General features: G+C 39.4%; 1 protein-coding gene across 13 annotated transcripts in view; it reads right to left on the minus strand.

Moving 5' to 3' along the window:
• Positions 1 to 25,596, minus strand: part of gtdc1 (glycosyltransferase-like domain containing 1) — a 369,150-nt gene that overhangs the window by 248,531 nt on the left and 95,023 nt on the right. For 12 of the 13 annotated variants that reach the window (XR_011961711.1, XM_072579734.1, XM_072579739.1 and 9 more), the window contains one exon: positions 9,252 to 9,419. The exons of the other annotated variant lie outside the window; for it this stretch is intronic. Coding sequence is in view for 11 of the 12 variants with exons in the window: in XM_072579734.1 (XP_072435835.1) it covers positions 9,252 to 9,419 (168 nt within the window). In the remaining variant the exon portion in view is untranslated. The remainder of the gene's footprint in view (positions 1 to 9,251; positions 9,420 to 25,596) is intronic. 13 annotated transcript variants of the gene reach the window in all.

Here is a 25,596-nt window from a genome sequence, read left to right on the forward strand (position 1 = left end):
ATTAATAAGCCCATTCTTTTCCAAATATAAGTGGATTTTATCCCTCAATACAGTCTCCAGCAACTTTCCCACCACTGACGTCAGTCTCACTGGTCTGTAGTTACCCAGAATATCCCTACTATCCTTCTTTTATAGGGGTACAACATGAGCAACCCTCCAGTTCTCCGGCACCTCACCTGTGTTTAAGGATGCTACAAAGTTACCTGTCAGGGCCCCAGCTATCCACAACAACCTGGGATAGATCCCATCCAATCCTAGGCATTTGTGCACCTTAATAACCTCTGGCCTACCCAACATATTTTCCCTACTTATGTCAACGTGATCCAGAGTAATCAAACTTCTATCTCTAATCTCAACATTCATCATGTCCCTCTCCTCAGTGAACACTGATGCAAAGTAATCATTCAGAATCTCACCCTTTTTCTCAGGTTCGACACACAATCTTCCTTCCTTATCCTTTAGTGGACCAATCCATTCTCTAGTTACCTGCTTGCTTCTTATATAAGAATAAAAGACTTTGGGATTCTCCTTGAATCTGCTCACTAAAGCTATTTCATGACCCCTTTTAGTTTGCTTGATTCCTCATTTAAGACTGGTCCTACTTGCCCAATATTCCTCCAGGGCCCATTCTGTTCTTAACTGCCTGGACCTTTTGTACGCTTCCCTTCTCCTCTTGGCAGTCGTATGATTTATCCTGTCACCCACGTTTCACGAATCTCGCCTTTCCTACCCTTTGCTTTCAATGGGACTCTATACACTTTGGTAGGAAGAATACATGCACAGACTATTTTATATTTGGGGAAAGGCTTTGGAAATCTGGAGCACAAAGGGACTTGGGAGCCCTTGTTCAGTTAAGGTTTACCTGCAGATTCAATTGACAGTGAAAAGGTAAATGCAATGTTTCAATTTCAAGACAGCAATACAAGAGAACAGATACACTGCTGATGCTGTATAAAGCTCTGGTCTGACCATATTTGGAACATTTTGAGCAGTTTTGGGCTCCATATCAAAGGAAAGATGTGCTGGCATTGGCGGGGGTCCAGAGGAGGTTTACAAGAATGATCCCAGGATGAGGGGCTTGTCATATGAGGAGTGGTTGAGGAATCTAGGCCTGTACTTGATGGAACTTAGAAGAATGAGGAGTGATTTGATTGAAACTTCCAAAATACTGAGAAGTCTGGTCACGATGGATGTAGAGATGTTTCCATTAACAGGAGAGACTGGAATCTAGGGCATAGCCTCAGGGTGAAGACACAATCCTTTAGAGGAGGAATTTCTTCAGTCTGGATTAGAGTGGCGCTGGAAAAGCACAGCAGGTCAGGCAGCATCTAAGGAGCAGGGAAACAGATGTTTCGGGTAAAGGCCCTTCATCAGGAATAGAGGCAGGGAGCCTGCAGGGTGGAGAGACAAATGAGAGGGGGGTGGGGCGGGGTATAAGTAGGGTAGAGTACAATAGGTGAATGGGGGTGGGGATGAAGGTGATAGGTCAGAGAGGAGGGTGGAGTGGATAGGTGGAAAGGAAGACAGGCAAGCAGGACAAGTCATGGGGACGGTGCTGAGCTGGAAGGTTGGAACTGGGGTAAGGTGGGGAGAGGGGAAATGAGGAAACTGGTGAAGTCCACATTGATGCCCTGGGGTTGAAGTGTTCAGAGGCGGAAGATGAGGCGTTCTTCCTCCAGGCGTCGGGTGGTGAGGGAGTGGCGGTGGACGAGGCCCAGGACCTGCATATCCTCGGCAGAGTGGGGGGGGGGGGGGGGGGGGGGGGGAAAAGAGTTAAAATGTTGGGCCACAGGGCAGTGGGGTTGATTGGTGCAGGTGTCCTGGAGATGTTCCCTATAGCACTCTGCGAGGGGGTGTCCAGTCTCCACAACATAGAGGAGTCGATATCGGGAGCAATGGATACAATACATGACATTGGTGGATGTGCAGGTAAAACTTTGCTGGATGTGAAAGGCTCCTTCGGGGCCTTGGATGGAGGTGAGGGAGGAAGTGTGGGCGCAGGTTTTCTTCAGTCAAAGGATGGCTGGTCTGAGGAACTCATTGCTGCAGGAAGCTGTGGAGGCCACATCACTGAGTGTATTTAAAATAAAGATAGATTGGTTCTTGATTAGTAAGGGGATCAAGTATTACGGAGAGAAGGCAGGAATATGGGGTTGAGAAAATATATCCGCCATGATCAAATGGTGGAGCAGATGTATTTGGTTGCATATCCAAGCTCTGCTCCTTTATCTTATGATGTTATGGTCTTAAGTTTTAACATGTGATAAATACAAACAGCATGGTATAATGTCTATTTTCCAGCCCAACAAAATGGTCAGACTTATTGGAACTATAAACACAATTGAGTCAACACAAATATTTCTAATTTGATTCTTATTTTGTATTGAATAAAACTGTTTGTTCTCTGGGTCTACAATCCATTCTGCATCAGTTGAGTTTGACAGGAACAAGAGATATGTGAGGAAGCTGCACCTTTAACAAGGTTATATTGTCCTTGGTATTTTTTTCACAGATGTGGTAAAAAAACGCAGACTACGATAAGTCTAAGTTGAAGGGTTTTAGGACCAATTTGATTATAGCTAATAGATACTGCCTCAAGCAAAAGGTTTTCGTACAATAAAAGGGGATTGGCCAGTTCTCCCAGCTCAGCTTTACTCTGGTTTGGTTTGGTTTGGTTTTTAGCAGTGGTGTTTGGAAGCTGCTGGACCCAAAGAAGCAGGTCCATGCTGGCACTCACTCTCTCTGACAGGTGTCCTGTAAAACCCTGTGTTTGATTTTACCCTTTGTGCCAAGGGGTGTTTATGGAGATTGTTGCAAATATTTGTAACAGCCTCATTAAACTGGGATAATCTGTTGGGTTTTCAGAAAGGTTAAGTTATTCTGTATTCTGTTCTCTTTCGTTTGTGTTTCATTCAGTAACCTTGGAAATAAATTTTGTTTTGTTTAAAACTAAGTGGTCTGACCAGTTGCATTCCTCCTGGAATATCCACATCACACCTGCTTAAAACAACTCGCAAAGTTAGGCTCTGAGCTACTTTCTTGAAATGTTTTAAGGGGCTCTGGCCTGGTCCATAACAGATAAAGCCTGCGATCCTGTTCCTATCTTATATTTAGTGATGCATCAATGCTATGCAAAGAGGCGACTCACTTAGGCTGCAATACTTGCATTGTCAAGCAGTCTGCTGACAGTGATGGTCTAAATTTGCATTTCGGCAAAGTATTAGATTAGATTAGGCCCAACAAGTCCACACCAACCCTAGGAAGAGCAACCCACCCAGATCCATCCCCCTTATTAGAAAGCAGCCAGTCCCCAAACCACATATCCCAGCATGAGTCAGCATCTTTAGTACAAGTAAGGATAAATGAACAGAAAAGTAAAGGAAGAAATAAAATATATTAAGCCAGCAAAGCACAATGGACACACAAGAAATAACACTAAAACTAACTGTGGCAAATTTCACCATTCCAAGCATAAATATAAATGCATTGAGATTAGGGCTAAAGACAGAAAGGCAGTTTTTTCAAAAGATTAATAATATGTTGAAAATGAAACTGGGGTTATCAGAGGTGATCACAAAGGTGATGCAGGTAAATTACCACAAACGCAGAAGTTTGCAAAATCCAGGGTTTCAATCAGAAATGGTTATTACGCAGAAATGTTTTTACTGTGCTGAACCTGAGAAAGTACAGAGATGAGCCAATACTTATCGCACTGTACAACTGCCCTGCTGTGGAAGTTTCGTATAAAGTGGCGGCTGTACTTATAATCCCTCCATAAACAAACTCAAAATAGCACAGACACAATGCAAAACAAAGAATTCATTCAGTTTTCTGACTTAATCCATGCAGTGAGGAAGTACAGCCCAATATACGAGAGCTGTTACAATGTTATCAGCTTTGCAAGGTGCAAAACTGAATGCTTCAAATGATTGTGTACAAGAATACAAAATGACTCCAGAAAAATATCTATATGAATTGATCAAGGGATGGAGGGAATTGGAAAGGGTGGAGAAAGAGAGAAGATCCTTAAAATGAAAAGTAAGAATACTGACATAATTTTAGTAATTATAATTCAGGTTTGAAATGAGTTCCTGTTTCTATGAATTAAGCTGGTTTTTAGACAGACTTCACCACAACAAATATTTGTTTGCGTGTCTTCCTGCTCTCTCTTTTTTAAGCTGCACCCCAGACTTTTCCTTGCCCTTCATATGGCCATGTGGTCTAGACTAAGATACTTTACTCAAGCTTGTGGTGACTTAACTTTCAGTTCTGATAAAATGAAAAACAGAAACTATTTCAAAAACAGACCATAAGTGAGATTAGTCTTTTTTTTTCTGATTTTTAAAAATTTTATCCCTGATGTTCTGTTCAAGTTATTCCACAGATACACTAAATACTTTTTACTTACTAAAGATATTTTTTGTTCTTGTAAGAAATTATTTTTCTCTGTCCACGATGCTGTAAAGGTTTGAGAGGGATAAATCCAATGTTGGTAAGTTTAATGCACACCACACACATTTCAAAGCAAAACTGACCCATATCATAGTTGGAAATCCCATATTCCATTCTGCAACTTCTTCCAGCCTTATTTCCTGAATTATCTTCCTGGATTTATATACCTAAACACATCCACAGAATCATTACTCTCTCTACCATTGAAATCTCTCTCAAGATTTTTAACCAACTTTCAGAAATTTCTTCTATCTCACCTCGACTTAAACATTTACATCTTTAACCCCGATATTTACTGAATGTTACTCTGACTTCAAAGTCTAGTTTACAAAAAGATATCACATTAATTATCTTGTTTTCGCTGGAATTCAGGCTTTTAGGTTGACCATATCATTGTGGAAGCAATGATAGAATTGTGGAGTTCTTTCCCACAAAAGCATCAGTAAATGCCAGTTTAGTAATTAATTTTAAATACAAGATCAATGGGTTTTTGCTAGCCAAGGGGTTTAAAATGATATGCAATAACAAAGCAGTCTGCCAGAGTTAAAAGATGAACTAGGCACAATCTCTTGAATGAGGCGGAATGGCCTCAAGGAGCTGAATGGTTTACTCAATTCCTATTTCCACATACCACCCAGGTATTAAGTACTTTTGGATATTTTTCTCATAAGATTGCACAGTAAATACACTTCTTTTCTTCTACCAATGTTACTCAGCCAAATCTCATGTGTTGAAGTGAATAAGGATGGTCCAGAAATTTTTGATATTTGGAAAATTACAGAAATTTTATTTCCAAATAATAACAAATTTAAATCCCTTGGTTTCAGGATCTTGTATTATCACTATTTAGGATGCTCAAAATTATTTCCCTTCTCTCAGTTTTTATTGAAGTCCTTAAAGCGAAACAATATGGTGGGCAATTAATACTCTGTGGATAGAGGTATAGAGAAATTGGATGCCCATGTTAAAGGAAATTGGAAACTGCTAGAGAGATATTATTGGAGATTGTGTGATGATACTATGGCTTTAAGATGTGTATTTTGTCCTTTTTTTTGAAGAGAGGTTTTAACGTAGAGGTGGCTAGCTATTTATTGAAAGCCCATAAAGGAAGCAGCTTTTAAGGCCTTGGTCTTTGTTAAAATAGGAACAATAGAAGCAGGCTGAATGGATAGGGAAAGCTCCCACAGAACCAGGATTTTTAGTTGTAGTTTTCAGTAGTAGCAGTTGTTGGGGTCTTGAAGTTAGATTGGAAGCTGTAGTACATCTTTGCCTACTGCTTTCTCTGAATTTTTTCTTGATGTTTTTCCTACTGGGCTGTAAAATTGTATATATGAGACAATCTATATTTCTGAACTTGCCTTTGCCAAGATGTGTTTAAGGGATGTTACTATATTGGAATAGTTACTATTTACTAGTTCAATAATCTACTATTCTTTTAACTTTTCCAATAGAATTAAGTTATTCCAATTTCTTCCTTATTTTGTGTATTTTAATGAAACTGGATGAATAAAGTGTGTTTTGCTTACCATCAAGTAGCATGACCAATAGAATTGCATCTGGAACAATTACCTATATCTGGAACAATTACAATTACCTATAAAATAAGAATAATTTGGATAAGTACATGAATAAGAAATGTTTGGAAGGATATGAGCCAAGCACAGGCAGGTGGGACTAGTTTAGTTTGGGATTATGGTCGGCATCGACTGGTTGGACCGAACAGTCTGTTTTGTGCTATATGACTCTAAACTAGGGCATAGACGATCTTCCGAAAATATTTTGAGGGGGTTTGGTCTGGTCCATAACAGTTGGGAATGGGCACCAGAAGAGTCAAGGATAGGAATTAAACATCCAAAGGTATTCAGTATCTTGGAAGGACAGACAAATGGAAAATATGTTGCATTATTAGTTAAAAAGGATATAAACCCAATATTGAGCAAACATTCAAACAGCAAATGAGTGAATTACAGAATTATTTATTCCTGTCTAGCATAAGAGTGCAAAGAAAACAGTGGCCAAACCCTTGCCTCATGATGGATTTAGAGACAGTATTAGATGCAAAAAAAGGTTTACAAATTGGAAAGAAAAAAAATACACCTGAGGATTGAGAAAATTTAAGAAGTCAGCAAAGGAGGACCAAGGGACTAATTAAGAAAAGAAAACAGAGTGAGAGTAAGCTTGCAACAAAGCATGGGTGTCCTCATGCACCAGTCACTGAAAGGAAGCATGCAAGTACTGCAGGCAGTAAAGAAGGTAAACTGTATGTTGGCCTTCATAATGAAAGGATTTGAGTACAGGAACAAAGATGTCTTGCTGCAATTATGCAGGGCATTGGTGAGGCCATACTGGAATATTGTGTGTAGTTTTGGTCTCCTTACCTGAGTAGGGAAGTTCTTGCTCTGGAGGAAGTGCAGCAAGGGTTTACCAAATTGATTCTGGGGATGGGAGGACTAACAAATGCAAACCGAATGAGTCAGTTAGGATCGTATTCACTGGAGCTGAGAAGAATGTGGGGGATCTTCCAGAAATCTACAAAATTCTAAGACAACTAGATAGGTTAGATGCAGGAAAGAATTTTCCTAATGGTGGGTTCAAGGACTGAGATGAGGAGAAATTTCTTCACCCAGAGAATGCTGAGACTGTGAAATTCACTGCCAGAAAGTGATTGAGGACAAAATGTTGTGTTTTCAGGTAAGAGGTAGATATAGCTCTTGTGGCTAAAGAGTTCAAGGGATATTGTGGGGGGGGTGGGGCGCAGGATTAGGGTTTTGAACTCAATCAGCCTTCATCATGTTGAATGGCAGAGCAGTCTTGAGCAGCTGAATGGCTTATTCCTGTTCCTATCTTCTATGCTTCACTATACCATTGAAGTGGTATAGTGCAGAAGGAAATGCGAAAGTCAATTCAGCCCATCATTTGCACTGCTTTAAGATGATCTCCTGTTTTCTCTCTATATCCTTGCGCATTATTTCAATCTAAATAATCATCCACTACGCTCCTGAATCGAACTCGTTTCCACCACATTTCCAGGCAGTGCATTCTATATCCTAACTAGTTGATGCGCAAAAATCTTTTTTCTTGTAATTGTTCTTTTTGCAAAACAGTTCAAATCTATACCCTCTCGTTCTTGATCCTTTTGAGTGGGAAGGTTTCTCCCTATCTACTCCACCCAGCTCACTAATGGTGGTGAAAGCCTCTACCAGATCTCCTCAGCCTTCTTCTTTCCAATGTGAAAGTCCAATTTCTTCAATCTGTCTTCATAACTTAAGTTCTTCATTCTTGGAACCATTCTTGTAATGCTTCTGCACTCTTTCTGTTTTGTTCACATTTTGTTTTAATAATGCAGCACCCTGAAGTGTACACAATACTCCAGCCTATGTCTAACAAAGGTCTTAGGTAAGTTTAACATGTACTTCATGCTCCTATTAATAAAGCCAAGGATACTGTGTGCTTTATTATTTGCTCTCTTTACCCATTGTGCCACCATCGATAATCTGCTTGCATATACACCCAAGTACCTTTATGCCAGCACCTCATTTATGCTTGTACCCACTAATTTTTAATGTCTTTCAATGGTCTTCCTACCAAAATGCATAGGAGTTGGGACATCGATGAGGTCACTTTTGAAGTACTGTGTATCGTTCTGGTCACCCTACTACAGAAAGTATTTATTAAATTGGAGAGGGGTGTAACAAAGTAGCCAGGATGTTGCCTGGATTAGAGGTTTTGATTTATGAGGAGAGGATGGATAGACTGGGACATTTTTCCCTCGAGTATAGGAGGTTGAGTGGTGACCTTACAGAGGCTTATAAAATCATGAAGGGCATAGATAATGTGAATAACAAAGATCTGTTCTCTTGGGTAGGGGAATTCAAAACTTGGGGACAAATTTTTAAGGTGAGAGGAGAAAGCAATTCACAGAGGGTGGTGTATATACATGGAATAATCTGCCAGAGGAAATGGTAGATGCAGGTATAATTTCAACATTTAAAATACATTTGAACAAATATCTGAAAAGGAAAGGTTCGGTGTGGAAAACTTGGTTGGTATGGACTACTTAGACCAAAGAGTCTGTTTCCATGCTGTATGACTCTATGTATCTATAATTTTGCCAAGATTCAGACTATACAGATAAAATATGTTGAAAAAAATTTTGTCTGCCACTCACAAAATAATATTTTAACAAATGTACAAATAATAGTTTATTCCCTCTAAGAGCTGATCCATTCAGCATGATGGTTAAACTGGTAAATTCAAAGCTACTTGGATGCTGCCTGAACTGCTGTGCTCCTCCAGCACCACTAATCCAGAATCTGGTAAATATGTCAGTTTTAACCAATAATTTCACACAACAGTCAGTTCATTAACCAAAGCAAATATAATAAGTAATATTTTCCATGCTTTTAAGAGTTATGAGACCAGCAGAACAGAACATGGAGGCAATTTTAATTTACCCCTCTTTTGCATAAGCATATATTGATTTACTTGAGAACTTTGGTATGTGATATTAGTATATTCTGGTGTGTATACACTCTCACATTGTGAACAGCATTTATAATGCTAAGGCAAAGAAAATACTTTCGTAACTACTGTTCTTCATAACACTGTACTCCAGAATTGCAATTTAAATAGCTCCACTGGAATAGACTTACTTTGAAACTGTGAGCAGCAAGTACTCCTTACGTCAAAGTACACTGCCGATTATATTATGAAAGTTTGTCAACAGGCTTGGAAGCTTCCCATTAGGGGAAAGTTAACAATTAACAATAACAAAACTGATGACAGGCAAGCTCACCTACCATGAAATCACTTGGTTATATCCAAACTGGAAGTCTCTTTCTTGGCTTTTCCGGACAGGATATACCAACTGGTTCTCATGAAAGTAAAGGACTTTTTTCAATTTGGCAAGGTCAGGTCGGAGGGCAACCAGTTCAGCCAGGTTAAGGACTGAGCTTGTGAATAGGACTCTATAAAACAAGGACAACAGTGTTTGCAAATATTGAGCATGTTTCATAGGATAAATATCACTCCCTTCCCCCACACCAAAGGAGAGAAAAAAAAACCTACAGGGACACATCAGAAGCTGAGCAATAATACCACTGTGCTGCACACAAAAAGTTTTGATCTTTTAAGGCAAGTGCTATGAACTTCAGCTAAAAAAGCATTGGCATCATATTGGTCTTTCTGAGCTCTGTTACTGTAATACAGCATAAAAAAGGAGACAAGATGGGCTTTTTTTTCAAAAAAAGCAAGAAAAGTGAAATCTGAAAGACAAGCAGAACTAAAATAAGATTAAATAGGGAATGCTTGGATTGTTGGCCTCATTAAAATTCCCATTTCTTGTAGAATCTTGCTATTGATGACCAAATATTTTGTTATGAGAGAAATAGATATTAAAAAAAGTTTCTTTTCATAAACTAAACTGTGAATTGCTGACTAATGACTCCAATGCCCCATATAAATTTATCAATAATTATGAAAAATAACTAATAGAACTTTCTTTTTAAAGACTGACATTTTCTGTACAAATATTAAAATCATTACAAAGAAATTCATGTTGAAAACAAAGTTTACAAATTGGCTGTGTCCTTGACAGCAATGTGGAAACACAGTGTCTCACAGTACATCAATTGTTCCTATGTTCTCAACATCTTAAAAGTGCAACAGACACCAATACCTCCTCAAACGTAAGTACTATTCTTTTAAAAGTGATTGTCAAAACTATTAATAATTCTTAATAAAAATATTAAATGCTAGAAACATTCAACTGATCTACAGTATTTATGGAGAAAAACCAAGTGTTTCATCAATCTAAAAGATTAACTCTGTTTCTCTCTTTATGAATGTTGCTTAACCTGCTGAGTATGTTGAACGTTTTTCTGATTTTTCAGATTTATAATACACAGTACCTTTTTGCTTTCTCAACAAACATTTCTCAGGAAACATGTTGTATATTGTAGATCATATCATGCAACAATGGGCATAAAAAATTAAAAGATCTTTGTAATTCATGACTTTAAAAGTGTTCCATGTCATGGTTTCTCAATTAATGTATTTTCAAATTTAATGACTGATCATTTCTATGAACAAAACTTCAAATGCGTTGCATGATGCCGTGCTCATATGATCAATTGGATGCAATGGAACAGTAACACATAATACTCTTGTACTGTGCAGTCAAGATTTTTCCATCACAGCTGTTCATTTAGAAACCTATCAGGGACTCAGCACAAACCATAGACTGATCCAGTAAACCAACACAGAATCAAGATGTCACCTATGTTTACTCTTCAAATTTCTGAAGATCATTCACCAAGAAAAGGACAAACTGTAAACCTTATTTATTTATAGACTGCTAGACTAGAATAGTGAGATATTGACCGCTTGACCAAGAACGCACTGACCCGATTGATCACACCTGACTGCTTGCTACCCCAAAGACAGTGCCTTCATGGACTTCAGTGTCGACCATTCCCTTGAGACTCTGGGACATAATTGTTTGCTTACTATATATGTTGTATAAGATGCTGGCATATGCTACAGCTGAGAGATTGATGTAGCACAGTGCTCTGCAAAAAAAATGTCCAGCCACTTGATTTAGGGTTACTGACAAACTGCCTGATTGGGCTAGTTGGCAAGGTATAGACGCTGCTAGCATGCAGATAGGCACTAAATGAGAAGTGCTCAGACAGCATGCAAAAGATCTGAGTTGGAGCCTGGTGCAATCATTGAATTGTGTGTCTGTTTATTTGTGCAATGTATCCTTTTCCCACCCTACCTTTTCCTATCAAGCATTTGGCCATCCATCCTGACAGCCCTTTTTCAACTAAAATTCTCCTCTTTTTCTCATTAAGCATTATTTTGCACATCAAACTTCAAAATAAATGTGAATGGTTTCAATGCAAATATTAAACTTCTGATATCTAATCAGAATTTCCACAATTGAGCATGTTTCATTCATTCCTTCATTCCTCTTCAAATTGGCTTCATTAAATTCCTGGAGGACTGAAGGCGCACTTTCAGGCATCAACAGCATGCACCATAATGTTAAGATTCAGACTTCTCCCCACAATCCCAACCTGAGAGGTCAACAGAGAGGAATGTAGATTGAAGGTTTTGCCCTGTTCCATGAAATGGAGGTAGTGAAGAAACAAGGTCATATTAACGCAGTCTGTTCTCATGCACACTTGAGCAACTGGCCACACAGCTGCACTGAGAGAGACAGGAATAGGTCAACTTAAAAACAAAAATAAAAGGATTATCAAAGAACAAGAGAAGCTTGTACCAAATCATTTAGCAATCAGGAATTAAGAAATTTGTTTCAGAAGTAGTTTGAAAATTGGCCGAGAGATGATACTCCAATGTTATGGCCTCTGCCCCACACTTTCTCAATATGTGCAATATGCTGGCTCATATTTTTATTTTGCAAAAAGGGCATTCAGCAGATTGCAACATCTGGTCTTAAACAATACATGACTACTCTGGATTAAAGAGTAAATATGTAAGGTCTCATTGCTCATTAGGTCACATTAGCCTTGTACAGTATAAATAAAGCAGAATTCCATTTAAATAAGAAAAATGTTGCTAAATATGCCTTCAACAGATATAGCTAAAGAGCAGAAATGTTTGATTTCTGGAATTTGCTGTCAAAGCAGTATTTTACTGAATTATAACCTATGGATACAGAAATAAAATGAACAACTTGGAACATACAGTAACAAAATACATCATTCAGCCAAATAATCCATACCGGCGAAGTACTTCACTCTCACCAGTTTGTTTTTGCCCTCACCATTTTTTTTCCAGATTATCTCCCTATTCCATTCTCCCTCAACTACATTTGTTTTCCCATGTACGTATGTATACCATGTCTACAGTGGTGCTCTTTTAGATGACTTAAGTCTAAGACAAAGTGATCATTTATCTAAGCTTAATGAAAAGCAATATCTATAGATACAAGTGAATGGGAAGGGTATCATGACAAGATCTATGGTTTACAGTTTCTCTGGAAGGCCCTAGAAATTTGGTATACTGGAAAAGATGATGCCTTTCCAGTATTTGAAAAGATGAGTTGCCCAAGAAATAAAACAGCAGACAGCAAGATCTGAGGACTGTAAAAGATACTTTTTTGTTGAAACATGTTGCTTCTAATTCCTACAATGCATCAAAATTTCAGGACACTCCATGTGCATCGTCAACTGTCTGAGCTCAAGCTTGGAACTTGGAACTTGAGGGACAGCTGGAGTCACTGTGAAGAATCAAGAATGCTGAGAAACTCCCAGATTATAACTTCCAGGAGGTGGCCAATTCATAGCCAGAGAAATTTAAAAACAAGACAGAGGTGACCATCATGAAGCAGCAGCAAAAGCAGAAGTCTGCCAAGTGTGTGCTACTCACAAATTGATGCTCAGTGCTGGAGACTGCAGGACGTGACAACAACTTGAACGTGTACAATCCATCAGCTGTCATGAGCAATAAGGGGACTGTGTAAGGGGGAACAGCAAAGCATATCAAAGCAGTTGTTACAGCAGATTCAATACAGATTATGCATTGTGTGTTAACGGTCTGATACCAAGGTAATGGACATCAGGGATTAATTTGCTTTTAAGAAAAGTCCTACACAGGATATGGGTACTGTAGCCAGCTCAGTATTTATTGCCCATCTCTAACTGTCTTTGAAAAAGTGGTGGTGAACTGCAGTCTGTGTGGTGTTGCACACACTAAAATGATGTTAGAATGGGACTTCCATTATTTTTACATATGAAGGAACCGCAATATAGTTCCAATTAGAGTTGTTTAGCTTGGAGGTGAATTTGCAAGTGGTGGTGTTCCTATGCATCTGCTCCTTATGCGATAAACGCTGCGTTTCAAAAATTCAGTCAAAGGAACCATGGTACGTTGATGAAATTCATCTTACGTTTTGCAGACATTTCTGCCACTATGCACTAACAGCTGAGGGACTAAATGGTGTATGAGATGTCAATCAAGCAAACTGATTCACTCTTGATTGTGTCAAGGCTCTTGAGTTTTGATGGATCAGCACTCATCCAGACAAGCAGGAAGTACTCCACCAAGTGCTTGACTTATGACTAGTAAATATTGGACAGTTTCTGGGAAGTCCGGAGGTGAATACCTCGCAGAATTCCCAATGTCTGACCTGCTCTTGCAGTAATGTATTTATATCCGATTCTATTCTCATTGGAAAGAAGAAAGCTACGAGGGGATTTGATAGAGACATACAAGATGATCAGAGGATTAAATAAGACAGACAGTAAAAGTCTTTTTCCTAGGATGATGACATCATCGAGGGGGATAACTACAAATTGAGGGGTGATAAATTTAAGACAGATGTCAGAGGCAGGTTCTTTACTCAGAGAGTGGTAAGGATGTGGAATGCCCTGCCTGCCAATGTAGTTAACTCAGTAATATTAGGGAGATTTAAACAATCCTTGGATAAGCACATGGATGGTGATGGGATAGTGTAGCGGGACGAGCTGAGAATAGTTCACAGGTCGGCATAACATTGAGGGGTGAAAGGCCTGTTCTGCGCTGTATTGTTCTATGTTCTATATGGCTGGCCCAGCTCAGTTCAGATAAATGGTAAGCCCCACAATGTTGATAGTGTGGCGTTCAGCCATTTAATTTTAAAAGACAATGGTCATATGTCGCAGATGGTCATTGTTGGCCATCTTTTTGAAGATGGTCATTGGCGCTTGTGTGGTAAAAATATTACTTAACACTTATTAGCCTGGATGTTGCCCAGGTCTTGTAGCGAATAATCATGAACTGTTTCAATATCTATTGAGTCACAAATGGTGTTGACTGCTGTGTATTCATTAGAAAACAGTTCCACTCTGACCCTATGATCACAGAATCCTACAGCATGGAAGCAGGTCAGTCAACTCAAAGTCCAACCCTCCAAGTAGCATCCCAACCAGACCCAACACCCTACCCTATCCATGTAACCCCTCATTCCTATACATCCCTGGACACTATGGGCAATTTAGCATGGCCAATCCACCTAAGCTGCACATTTTGAATTGTGGGAGGAAGCTGGAGCATTTGCAGGAAGCCCACGCAGACACTCACCGAAATTAGAATCAAACCCAGGTCCCTGGCACTGAGGCAGCAGTGCTAACCACTGAGCCACTGGGCTGCTCCTGCTGCATGAAGGTGCAGAATATTCTGCCAGGGCAGGGAAAGAGACAGAAGTTGTGCAACGCTGAAAATGTGTTGCTGGAAAAGCGCAGCAGGTCAGGCAGCATCCAAGGAGCAGGAGAATCGACGTTTCGGGCAAGAGCCCTTCTTCAGAAGTTGTGTTACGTACAAATTCCAATAACCTACAGAGGGCAAGTATTGAGGTCTTACAGTTTGAACTTCAGCAGCTAGAAAGGAAGGTTAAGAAGCAAGACTCAACAGTAGCAAAGTCTAATCATTCCCAGTGTCATTCGCTAGCGAAAGTAGAAAAACAAAAAGAGGGAGGATCAATACAGTTCAATGAGGCAAGGTGCAGGAGTCAGAGCATTATATCTTGGAGCACTGGAACCAGTTATAGGGTAGGAAGCACTTTTTCAAAAGATATGAGTTGAATCTCAACAGGACTGACTTCAACCACTTTGCAGCAATGATTTAAACTAACTGCAGTATTGAAGTAGTAAAGTGAAACAAGGTGCATAAGACCGAAAGCTTTGGACAGCACAGAGAGTAAATTAGCATCACATTAGACAGCACCAGGCTAAGAAAAAATGAGGAATAAAAGAAAACAGGTTTATAATGCATAAATGCAAACAGGGTGTGTTGAATAAGGTTGGTGAGCTACAAGTGCAAAATACTGAGTGCAAATATGATATAGCAGTAATAAAGCAACTGTGGCTTAAAAAAGGTGAAGTCTGGGTACTTTTCCTTCATGAATACAAAATGTATTCAAAATGATAGGGAAAGAGAAATGAATGTGAGATCACAATACTTAGGACAGAAATTGTCTTTTAGAAACAAAGTACGCCCTTGAAGAAGCATGGACAGAATTAGGTCTTTTAGCGTTCAAAAGCAAAAAGGACATGATTATGCTATGGGGGCATTCTACTTGTTTTCTGATAATGAGAAGGGTAAGAGAGAGTAAGAAGCAAATCTTTGAAGAAATATGATGGTGAGAGTTGGGGATTCTATCTCAAATTGATTTTTTTGGGACTAATGTTAAGAGAAAAGGTAAAGGAGGTGGAGGAATTTCTGAAATACATTCAGAATGGCTCCTGGATCGATATATTTTCAATTCAACTATGAACGTGACAGTTATTGGGTCTGGTACTGGGAAGTGAGGTGGATTAAGTAGAGGAAGTGTCTGTGACAGAATACTCAAGAAAAGGTGATAATTTTGACAATCAAGGAACAACCTAAAGTGGAATTTCTGAATTAAAGATGACTACATCGAATGGGATGAGAAGGGATCTACCCATGTTAAAACATAGCCAAGGATTGACAGGGAATACGACAATGGAAAAATAGGCGAACTGCAAGCGATTTTACTTTTCAGCAGAAGAAAAACGCAGGGCATGCAAAGCCAGTCCCCTTGAATGAGGGATCAATAATACAGATAGGAAATATGACACACAAGACAAAAAAAAGTGAATAATGCTTGAAAAATTTAATCATCAAACAAAAATCAAGCCAAATACAGGAAGTTGAGAGGAGAAATGAAGAGAAACGTATGACTGGTAAAACATGTGACAAATTTGAGAGTAGAATGGATGTACATGTGTAATGTAACCAAAACTCTTCAGACAAAATAGTAAGTGGTAGTAAGAGGCAGGATGGAACAAAGACGGTACTGTATGAAGAGGTTCAGGGCAGTGTTGAATAATTAATTAGTATTTTATATTGATATGTATTAAAGAGAAAGATGCTGATAAATTATTGGTGGGGATGGTGATGTAGAGGTAGCAGATGAGGTGAAAAATTACAGGATGATTGAGAGATTTATTGTGAATTAAGGAGACGAGGTCATGATTCTCTCAAGTTTAGAAGAATGAGTGGGTGAAACATACAAAATTCTTACAGGGCTTGGGTAGATGGAGGAAGGATGTTTACCTGGCTTGGGGTTTCGAGAAACAAGAACACCATCTCAAATCAAGGGATAGACAATTTAGTACTGAGAGGGGAGGAATTTCTTTACTCGCAGCATCATGAATCTTTGGAACTTTCTTCCCCAACAGCTGTGGAGGTTCAATCACTGAATATGTTCAAGACAGAGTATATTAAAAGCATCAAAGAATACAATGAATGAAAATGGCACTGGGGTATAAGATCAGCCATGATCTAGTTGAATGGCTGGGCAAATTCAAGGGCCAAAAGCCTACTTCTGCTTTTAATTTTTTCTGCGGCAAGTTGGTGGCTAACTTTTGTGTATAGTCTCACGTTTGTTTCTCAACACCAAAAAAAAAACAAACCTTTCTATACCTACTCTGTCGAAATCTTTCATAATTTTAAATAATTTCTATTAGGTCACCCCTCAACATTTTATTCAAGAGAAGAAACACCCAGCAAGTTCACCCTCTTCAACAGGCAGAGCCTCATATTTCTTGAAAAAACACACTGTTCGGTTTGTGTCTTCTATCACCTTTGCAATCTGTCACTTTTTTTTAAATGCCCCTTGACAAAAATGTTTGATTTTTGTGTCGATTTGTTTAGTCGTTACAGTCAGGACATTCATGGTTTAGTTTGACACAGCTTCCTTAATCCACTGAACGGAGGCTGAAGAAGTCTCACAAGTCACTAAAGGTGTTAGCCCTTATGTAACATCACACCAAGGAGGTAATACTTTCAAAATCTAACGATATCAGTACTGACACCACTTCAAAAAATGATCAATGCTAAATTAATGACAATTATTTATGATATAATTAAAGCACTGATATAAAGTAAGACATCATTCAAATTGGTGTTTGCTGGCAGTGAAGGATTTGATCCTACAAAAACTGCGAGCTGAAACAATGCTAAAGCTAATAAGTCATGCTAAGTGACTTTTTAAAAGAAGCACTGATAATAAGTCACTCTTTTAGATCTTCCATTGGCAATGATTTAATAGAACACTGCCATGACAATAAACACTTGATATTAAAAGGTTTCTGCTGTGCAGCTTGTCTTTCTTGTAAGCATGTTTGGCAGCATTTTTGCCCATTCTAATAGAATTCTGACAAATTATGAATTGCTGACCAATGTTTTGATAAGCGAGCAGCCAGTTGGAATTCTGAAATGAAATGTAAATCAGAACTGGACTTAGTCAGAAAAGGTCTGCAATGCCAGTTTCCTGAACTGCAGCTGAACTCCAGCATTCTGCATTCTCTTGTTTCTGCAGGATGTGAGTCTGACCTGAAAACAGACTGCAAGCATCACAAAGAAAAAGAGACTGCACATCCTGTGACTGCTCTGTGTGGCTGAATTAGAATGAATGCTTCAAAAAGGAGAATTGAGAGATTCATCAGCCAATGTGAGACAGAGTTAATGTTCCAAGAGTGTATACTCAGCAATTTGGCAGCAAACTGTGAAAGTTTTTTTTAATGTAAAAGGTATGATCTCAAAGAGGTCAGCATCAATTAGCAGGCCAGGAGATGAAAGAAACGGTAAGTTTTGTCATTTGTAACCCCTTTGAATATACGACAAATCCCTTCTGGCAATTTGAGATACACAATCTTAATTTTTTAAAAAAGGGAAAAAAAAATTGTTTTGACGGCAGTGCTGAAAGTTTTTTCCCTGAGAAAGTCCCTGGAAGCTCCATTGAGCCCTCTGGGGAATCCTTACTAACAGCCTACTTCATGGGACCTGTTTCCATGCAGTGAACCTCTATGACTCTAAGAAGAAACTTTTGTGTAGGTGATCAGATTGCCATGTATTTTTCAGATGGTCATTTCCCAGCATTAACACACAAAACTGGTAATGTTTGATGCAATTTCGTGCTTGCCAGCAATAATTGACACTTGCTATTAATTTTCCAACATTAAAAGCAGTTTTAAGTCACTATTAGCTATGTAATAAATTATAAATAAAGCTGCTGAAAATAGATTAAAGTCTTGTCCTCAGTGACTAGGGTTCTAGATAACTTGAGAATTAGAAGTATGCAATGTTTGAACATTCCAATTTTAATACATATTCTTGAACTTATACTTTTGGATACAATACCGCATGAGAGAGGGACAGACTGGGTTGTCTTTGGAATACTAAGTCTTTATGCCTGCTCACTTAATACAGACATTTTTTGGGCCTCAGGGGAGGTAATGGTGGTGGGAGGGAAACTTTGTAATTAACGATTGCTTCAGAATGTCTACAGCCTAAATTTGGATCAAAACCTAAGGAAGAGAAATGGGAACATTAAACATGTCAAGTTATTAAGTATTTTTGTGTAGAATGGAAGTAAACCTGAGTCCCTGTTGCTGTGAGGCAGCCGTGCTAACCACTGTGCCACCGTGTTGCCCCAAATCTTTTCAATTGCAACAAACTATCAATACTTCTAACATTAATTGAATTTTCTGAAACTTCAGTAAATTTAGTTTGGGTTAACAATTTTGTATGTATTGATGAATTACCTTGAACAGCCAGAAAATGTGAAACAGGAGCAAAATAAAGTCATGATCCAAAAGTAAAGTTTCAAATCTATCAAAGAAGGTCAACCTGATATATATTTCTTCGATTTTGTCAACAGTACAAGGTTATGATATTCAACTGAAGGAAAGGAAGCAAACAGCTGTACATTTATTTACAGTTCAATGCAGTATTTCTCTGATGGAATCCTTTAGCGTATCACCACACCTCAAGTCTCCAAGCCATGTACCTGCCTGACTGAGAACTACATTGTTGTTCGTTCATGGTCACCAGGTCAGAATCCTGGGATTTCCTTCCTTACAACACCAGATGGCCTCCTTCTTTAGAGACTGCAATTTCCCTTGCCACGTGGTTAAAGATGCCCTCCAACGCACCTCGTCCACATCCCACACCACCGCCCTCAGACCCCACCCCTCCAACTATAACAAGGACAGAATGCCCCTGGTGCTCACCTTCCACCCTACCAACCTTCGCATAAACCAAATCATCCGCCGACATTTCCGCCACCTCCAAAAAGACCCCACCACCAGCGATATATTTCCCTCCCCACCCCTTTCTGCCTTCCACAAAGACCATTTCCTCCGTGACTACCTGGTCAGGTCCACGCCCCCCTACAACCCACCCTCCCATCCTGGCACCTTGCCCTGCCACCGCAGGAACTGCAAAACCTGCGCCCACACCTCCTCCCTCACCTCTATCCAAGGCCCTTAAAGGAGCCTTCCACATCCATCAAAGTTTTACCTGCACATCCACTAATATCATTTATTGCATCCGTTGCTCCCGATGCGGTCTCCTCTACATTGGGGAGACTGGACGCCTCCTAGCAGAACGCTTTAGGGAACATCTCCAGGACACCCGCACCAATCAACCACACCGCCCCGTGGCCCAACATTTCAACTCCCCCTCCCACTCTGCCGAGGACATGGAGGTCCTGGGCCTCCTTCACCGCCACTCCCTCACCACCAGACGCCTGGAGGAAGAATGCCTCATCTTCCACCTCGGAACACTTCAACCCCAGGGCATCAATGTGGACCTCAACAGTTTCCTCATTTCCCCTTCCCCCACCTCACCCTAGTTCCAAACTTCCAGCTCAGCACTGTCCCCATGACTTGTCCTACCTGCCTTCTTCTTTTCCACCTATCCACTCCACCTCCTCCCTGACCTATCACCTTCATCCCCTCCTCCACTCACCTATTGTACTCCATGCTACTTTCTCCCCACCCCCACCCCGCTCTAGCTTATCTCTCAACGCTTCAGGCTCTCTGCCATTATTCCTGATGAAGGGTTTTTGCCCGAAACGTCGATTTTACTGCTCCTCGGATGCTGCCTGAACTGCTGTGCTCTTCCAGCACCACTAATCCAAAATACTGTGGATGTACCTACACCAGATGGATTGCAGTAGTTCAAGGAGGTTTGAGGGCACACTATCGAGGGCAGTTAAGAATGGGTGAGAAATGCTGATTTTGTCAGTGGTGCGAATTTCTAGTTCCTGATTATGACTTTTCAGAAAAATTTCAATTTTAGGAATTAATGTTTAACAGTAGGATATAGGATAAACGCCTCTAAGCACACTGATGTACTGTACTGAAATGGCTTGAATAATGTTGTTTTAAGAGGTTACCAGCTAAATGGGTAGGTTCAGAACCAAGGGGAGGACTTACTGAGCTACAGACATTATGTTTACACTGAATGCAGTAATGTCAGTCAAGAGAGACCATTTGCTTTGGAAATTAAAGCTAAATTAGTTAAAAGCATTCAGTGAACTCTGAAATAATTTACAACCCAGTTATTTTATTAGATCAAAGAAGAAAATGTAAATGAGGGCTATATAACCTGAAAGTCAGGTTATGATAGTTCAGAGCAGGCTACATCATCATGGTGATGGCAGGGGCAAGCAGACTCCAGAAAATTAGGGGTCAGAGGAAGTCCCAGGGAGTGCTGGGTCTGTGACATGGAAAACAGTTAGGAGTAAACAAAAAATCTCTGGGAGCCATTGATAATTTAGTGATGCTGAGAAAGGGGTAAAGGAAGCCATAAACAGTATTTTCTTGGTGTGGCCAAAAAAAAATTGAAGCTTAGCTTGTTAAGTTAGCTGTTTGATAAAAGCTGAAATTGTGCTAATAATTTGAATCTTGGGCAGTCTCAGGAGTTCTTAGAAACTTAGTTTTGTAACAAGAGACTGAAAGAGATTGCAAGCAATCACTGACACAGTCCAAGAGAGACTTTTGATGGCCTTTCAAGGCTTCAATTAAATTGAAAAATTTGAGCCCTTGGAAAAGAGACAACATTTTAATGAGATTCTGTGACCCACAATGTATCTAACATCTGGGTGGGTTCTGTCATGAAGACACTGGCTATTTAATGCGAGTCAATGGGATGGTTATTCACAGCTTGCCTTCTAAATCATATTTATTGCCCTGACAATGCTAAATGTAAGTGCCTATATTGTATATGGTTTGAAATCATTATTTTACCTATATAGTCTACCTACTTAGTCATTATTAACAATGTCTGTCTGGTTTAAGTTGGTATAATAACATTGTCATTTGCATTTTAAGTCAAACCTAGAATGCTGATGCTTATTTTCTTACACTTTTCCATGTACTTTTCCTTAAAACATGCATTTCATAAACCCAGATCATAACAAAGGCTTAGCTTGTCCAGTATTTTTATAGCTTGGGCCATAACATCACTGACTTTCACGTTCTATGAAAGAACTTTTAAAAGTAACAAAAATAAACCAAAGAACTGCAGATGCTGGAGAACTGAAACAAATAAAAACAGAAATAGTTAAAGAAACTCAGTTGGTCTACAGCACCCTTCCTCAAGGAGGGTCACTGGACTCAAAATGCTAACTCTGTTTTCTCTCCACAGTAGCAACACAGACCTGCTAAGTTTCTCCAGCAATTATGTTTTTTGCTTGTGAGAAATAAATGCATATCAACTTATAACTTCCTCAGGAGTAATATTTCCTTTATTTTTCAAAAATAGATGTATAACACTGAATGTGTCCAGAAATATGGATTCAGAAAAATACAGAGCAATGCAGCATTATTGTATGCATCAAAGTTAGGCAATTTAGCTTGGTTACTTTCATTAACTCCCAGTTTCCCATACCTCCACAGTTTGCAACCATTCGGCTAGCTTGACTTTGCTAAATCTACAAGCCACTTTGGAAATTTCAAGCATTCTTTCAAAATCTGCAATTATTAGCAATCACCAAATATAAACTGTGCTTTCTTATTTTCCAAGTTTCTCCAGGGCTACTGAAAGCAGATCATTTTTGCTTGACAAGACAAAAGCTGATAAATCTAAGATTTCTAGGTATGAGGTCAATAAGTCCCTTTTCCTTTTCTTAAACCAGACCGAGTTACTTACACTGCTGTATGACTGTGTAGGCTCCAAAGATGTCACATCATCGCACTTCATGGGGTACTAATGGAACGTTACACTGTCAGAGTGGGCATCGTTTGGTTGAAATATTAATTCAAAACCCCATGTAAAAGATCCCACAGTACGATTCAAAAAAAAAGGTCAGGTCGCAAAACATTTTGGAATATGCTGAGGTCATGAAAGAAGCTATATAAATACAAGTCTTTAAAAAAAATCTATAGACCTTCAAGTCCTTCAGAATCCAGGTCACAAAATAGCATACTGCTAGCCAAAATTCAGGATAGGTGACCTTCATAATTTGCACATGAAAATCTTTGAAGTTTCAGATGAAGCTGCACAAGGCTATAATAGCACAAGTGGAACGTCCACCATCATATCCAACTTGAGAGCCTTCATTCAGAAGAAGGATTATGAGATCCTCAGTTGATAATAAAAGCAATTTTTGTTGTATATTCAGCAAAAGCACTGAAATGTACTCAGTGCTACCCAAACAAACACTCCTAAACCACTGTCTATATCCATCACATTGCTGCAGAGAAAATTGAATAAAGGTGGAAAAGAACACCTTTTTTGGGAAAGATAAAGAGAAGGTTTCTCCCATTCATCGGAGTATGCAACTTGGACACAATCACACAGCTTCACAGTCAGCATGAAGACAGTGTGGCACCTTATCATAATCAATGGAAACATTTTATGTACGGATCTTCTGAGCCTTGTTCTCAATATTTTATACATCCACAATTAATCTAACATATTCCTCAAAAGGGAAATTCCTTCCTATTCCTTTCTAATTCTACATTAACTTCCAAAGGCTTTGTTATTTCAATCGAAGAACTACTCAAAGAGCCACTTTTCTCAGACTTTTTCAATAACTTTCAGCTCACTGTAATTTAGAACATCAGTGTTATGTATGGCTCAAACTGCAAATTATTCACCAATCCTTAGCAGCAATATCCAAGGTGAGTTAATGTCACTCTGTATAAATTGCCATTCACTGAAACCAACTGCCAAATTCAGCATAAATATGCCTCCACAACAACTATCCCACTAAAAAGCACAGTGCAAAATCGTCTGGTGAATTTCTTCAATAATGGGCTGGATTTTCCAAGGAGTAAATTGCAACTCCACCTTATTTTTAAGGAAAGGAGAGAGCTCCACATTCCTGGTAGGAGATCTTGAAATATGAAATCTTCAGAAATATGAAACTGTACTCCCATTCTAGCAACTGTCTGGCAGTGGAGAAATGTCAGAGCAAAACAAACAATGTCCTTTTCTCACAGCAGTCAGATGTCATAATCTGACAGCTACTGTCAAACATTAAGTACACAAGGTGTGAGGTTAGGGTGTCAGAAAGTTAGGAGTGCCATCTTGGCATGGTGGCAGAATAGTAGGTAAATAAGGTGCCAGCCTGGCAATAGTTAGGATGCCATGAGTAGGTGATAATATGCCAGAAAGTATGGTGTTAGGTGGGTAGGGTGCCAGGGTACAAGTTGGCAAGTGGGCCATGTAAGTGATGCAGGTTTTAGGGCAGCTCAGGATGGATTGGAGAAATCAGGTCTTGAAGGGGGGAGGGGGCAGAACATGGGTGGATGTCACGCTACATCTGGGAATGAAGGGTGGCACTGGGGTTGAGGTGGTCATGTCTGAGCCCCAATCATTCTCAGCATTTAAACTGCCAGCAACTAATTTGTCACTGTCTCCATGTCAGCATCTAACTAATGCAATTGCTAGCTGTTTTCTTGACGAAGATGGTAACTGGTTAAGATGCAAGCCGTATCAGCAATATTAAGGCAAATGGAAAGCCAAGAATATACCAAGCTGTTAATAACAATTGAGCCAACTATACACCATTCTGATGCCATGCAATTGACAAACCCTGGAAGAGATGTAGAGACACTGAGCTGCAAGTAAGGCAGTAGATACACTTCGAAGCTCAGTGTCTGAAAACACACTATAAACAGTGGACTGTAAATAAACTACGTTATATAAATCCAAATGCCCTTGTGACTCAGCAATGCTCAGTGGTGACAGATTTCACAAGCCAATGTCCCTTAGGTTTAGTGAACTCCCATAGCAGATAAATCCATATTTGGAGTAAGAAGAATTCTCTACCTACCAGTTCTGCTGAAGTACTTAGAACCTCAATTTTGTTTTGGCAACCATGGAAGCTGTGGCAAAATACACCGACCATTTTACATTTCTTGAAGTAAACGGCATGGATCCATTCTTGGAGAAGGGTCAAGTTTGGCCCCAGATGAACAGTGTTGATGAAAATGGTGTCAAAGGTGAATGACAAGACCAATCTAGCACCAGACGTTGAAATGAATATTGTGAAATACTGACACTAAATTTCAAAATCAAATGACAAACCTCACACAGGTCATTATCACATCCCATGGATGAGGACATTCGGTTACATGGATAGATTAGAGAAGTGAGGCGGGGGTTGGTGGTCTCCTTACAGAGGATAGGGTCGATAAGAAACTTTAATTAAAGTGTTCAAAGAGTATGGGAAACTATAAGAACAGAATAATAGGTGTTGTAAGAGCAGGAGGAGATCACATGCTTCCACCATACTCTCAAGCAATTTTTCTCAATCTTCATTATTTGCAATGCAAAACATTTTTTTTCCTCAAGTCACTGTTGTTTCTTTTGCCAATTGCATTAAATCAGCCTGCTCCAGCATTGAGTACTATTATGTCTGATTTTCTGCCTCAATTTTAATTCCCCTCGAGTCTGGTGACAGAGTAGAAAGAAAGGAACTGTTCTTGTTGGTGGAAGGGTCAGCAACCAAAGACCAATTTATGGCAATTGGCAAAAGAATAAAACAGCAGTATGAGACAGAACACATTGGCTCAGTCAGTGGTTACGGTCAGAAATACACTGCATGAGAGAGTGGTGAAGGCAGATTCAACTGTGGCTATGAATAGGGAATCAGATAAATTCCTGAAGATAAATAAAATCTGCAGGCCTTCAGGAAAATGATAGAAATGTGTGACAAGATGAGCTGTTCTTGCAGACAGTCAGACAGGCCAAATGGACTCCTGTGTTGTATCCATTCTGCTACTCATCAATTCAGCACCAAAGGCAAAAATGTGAGCTGTGACAATCAAAGAAGAAATCAGGGAACAGTAAACTAAGATGCCTTGAGCATAATTT

The sequence above is a fragment of the Chiloscyllium punctatum genome, chromosome 10 (genome assembly GCF_047496795.1).
Source record: "Chiloscyllium punctatum isolate Juve2018m chromosome 10, sChiPun1.3, whole genome shotgun sequence".
In the NCBI taxonomy this organism is placed as follows: domain Eukaryota; kingdom Metazoa; phylum Chordata; class Chondrichthyes; order Orectolobiformes; family Hemiscylliidae; genus Chiloscyllium; species Chiloscyllium punctatum.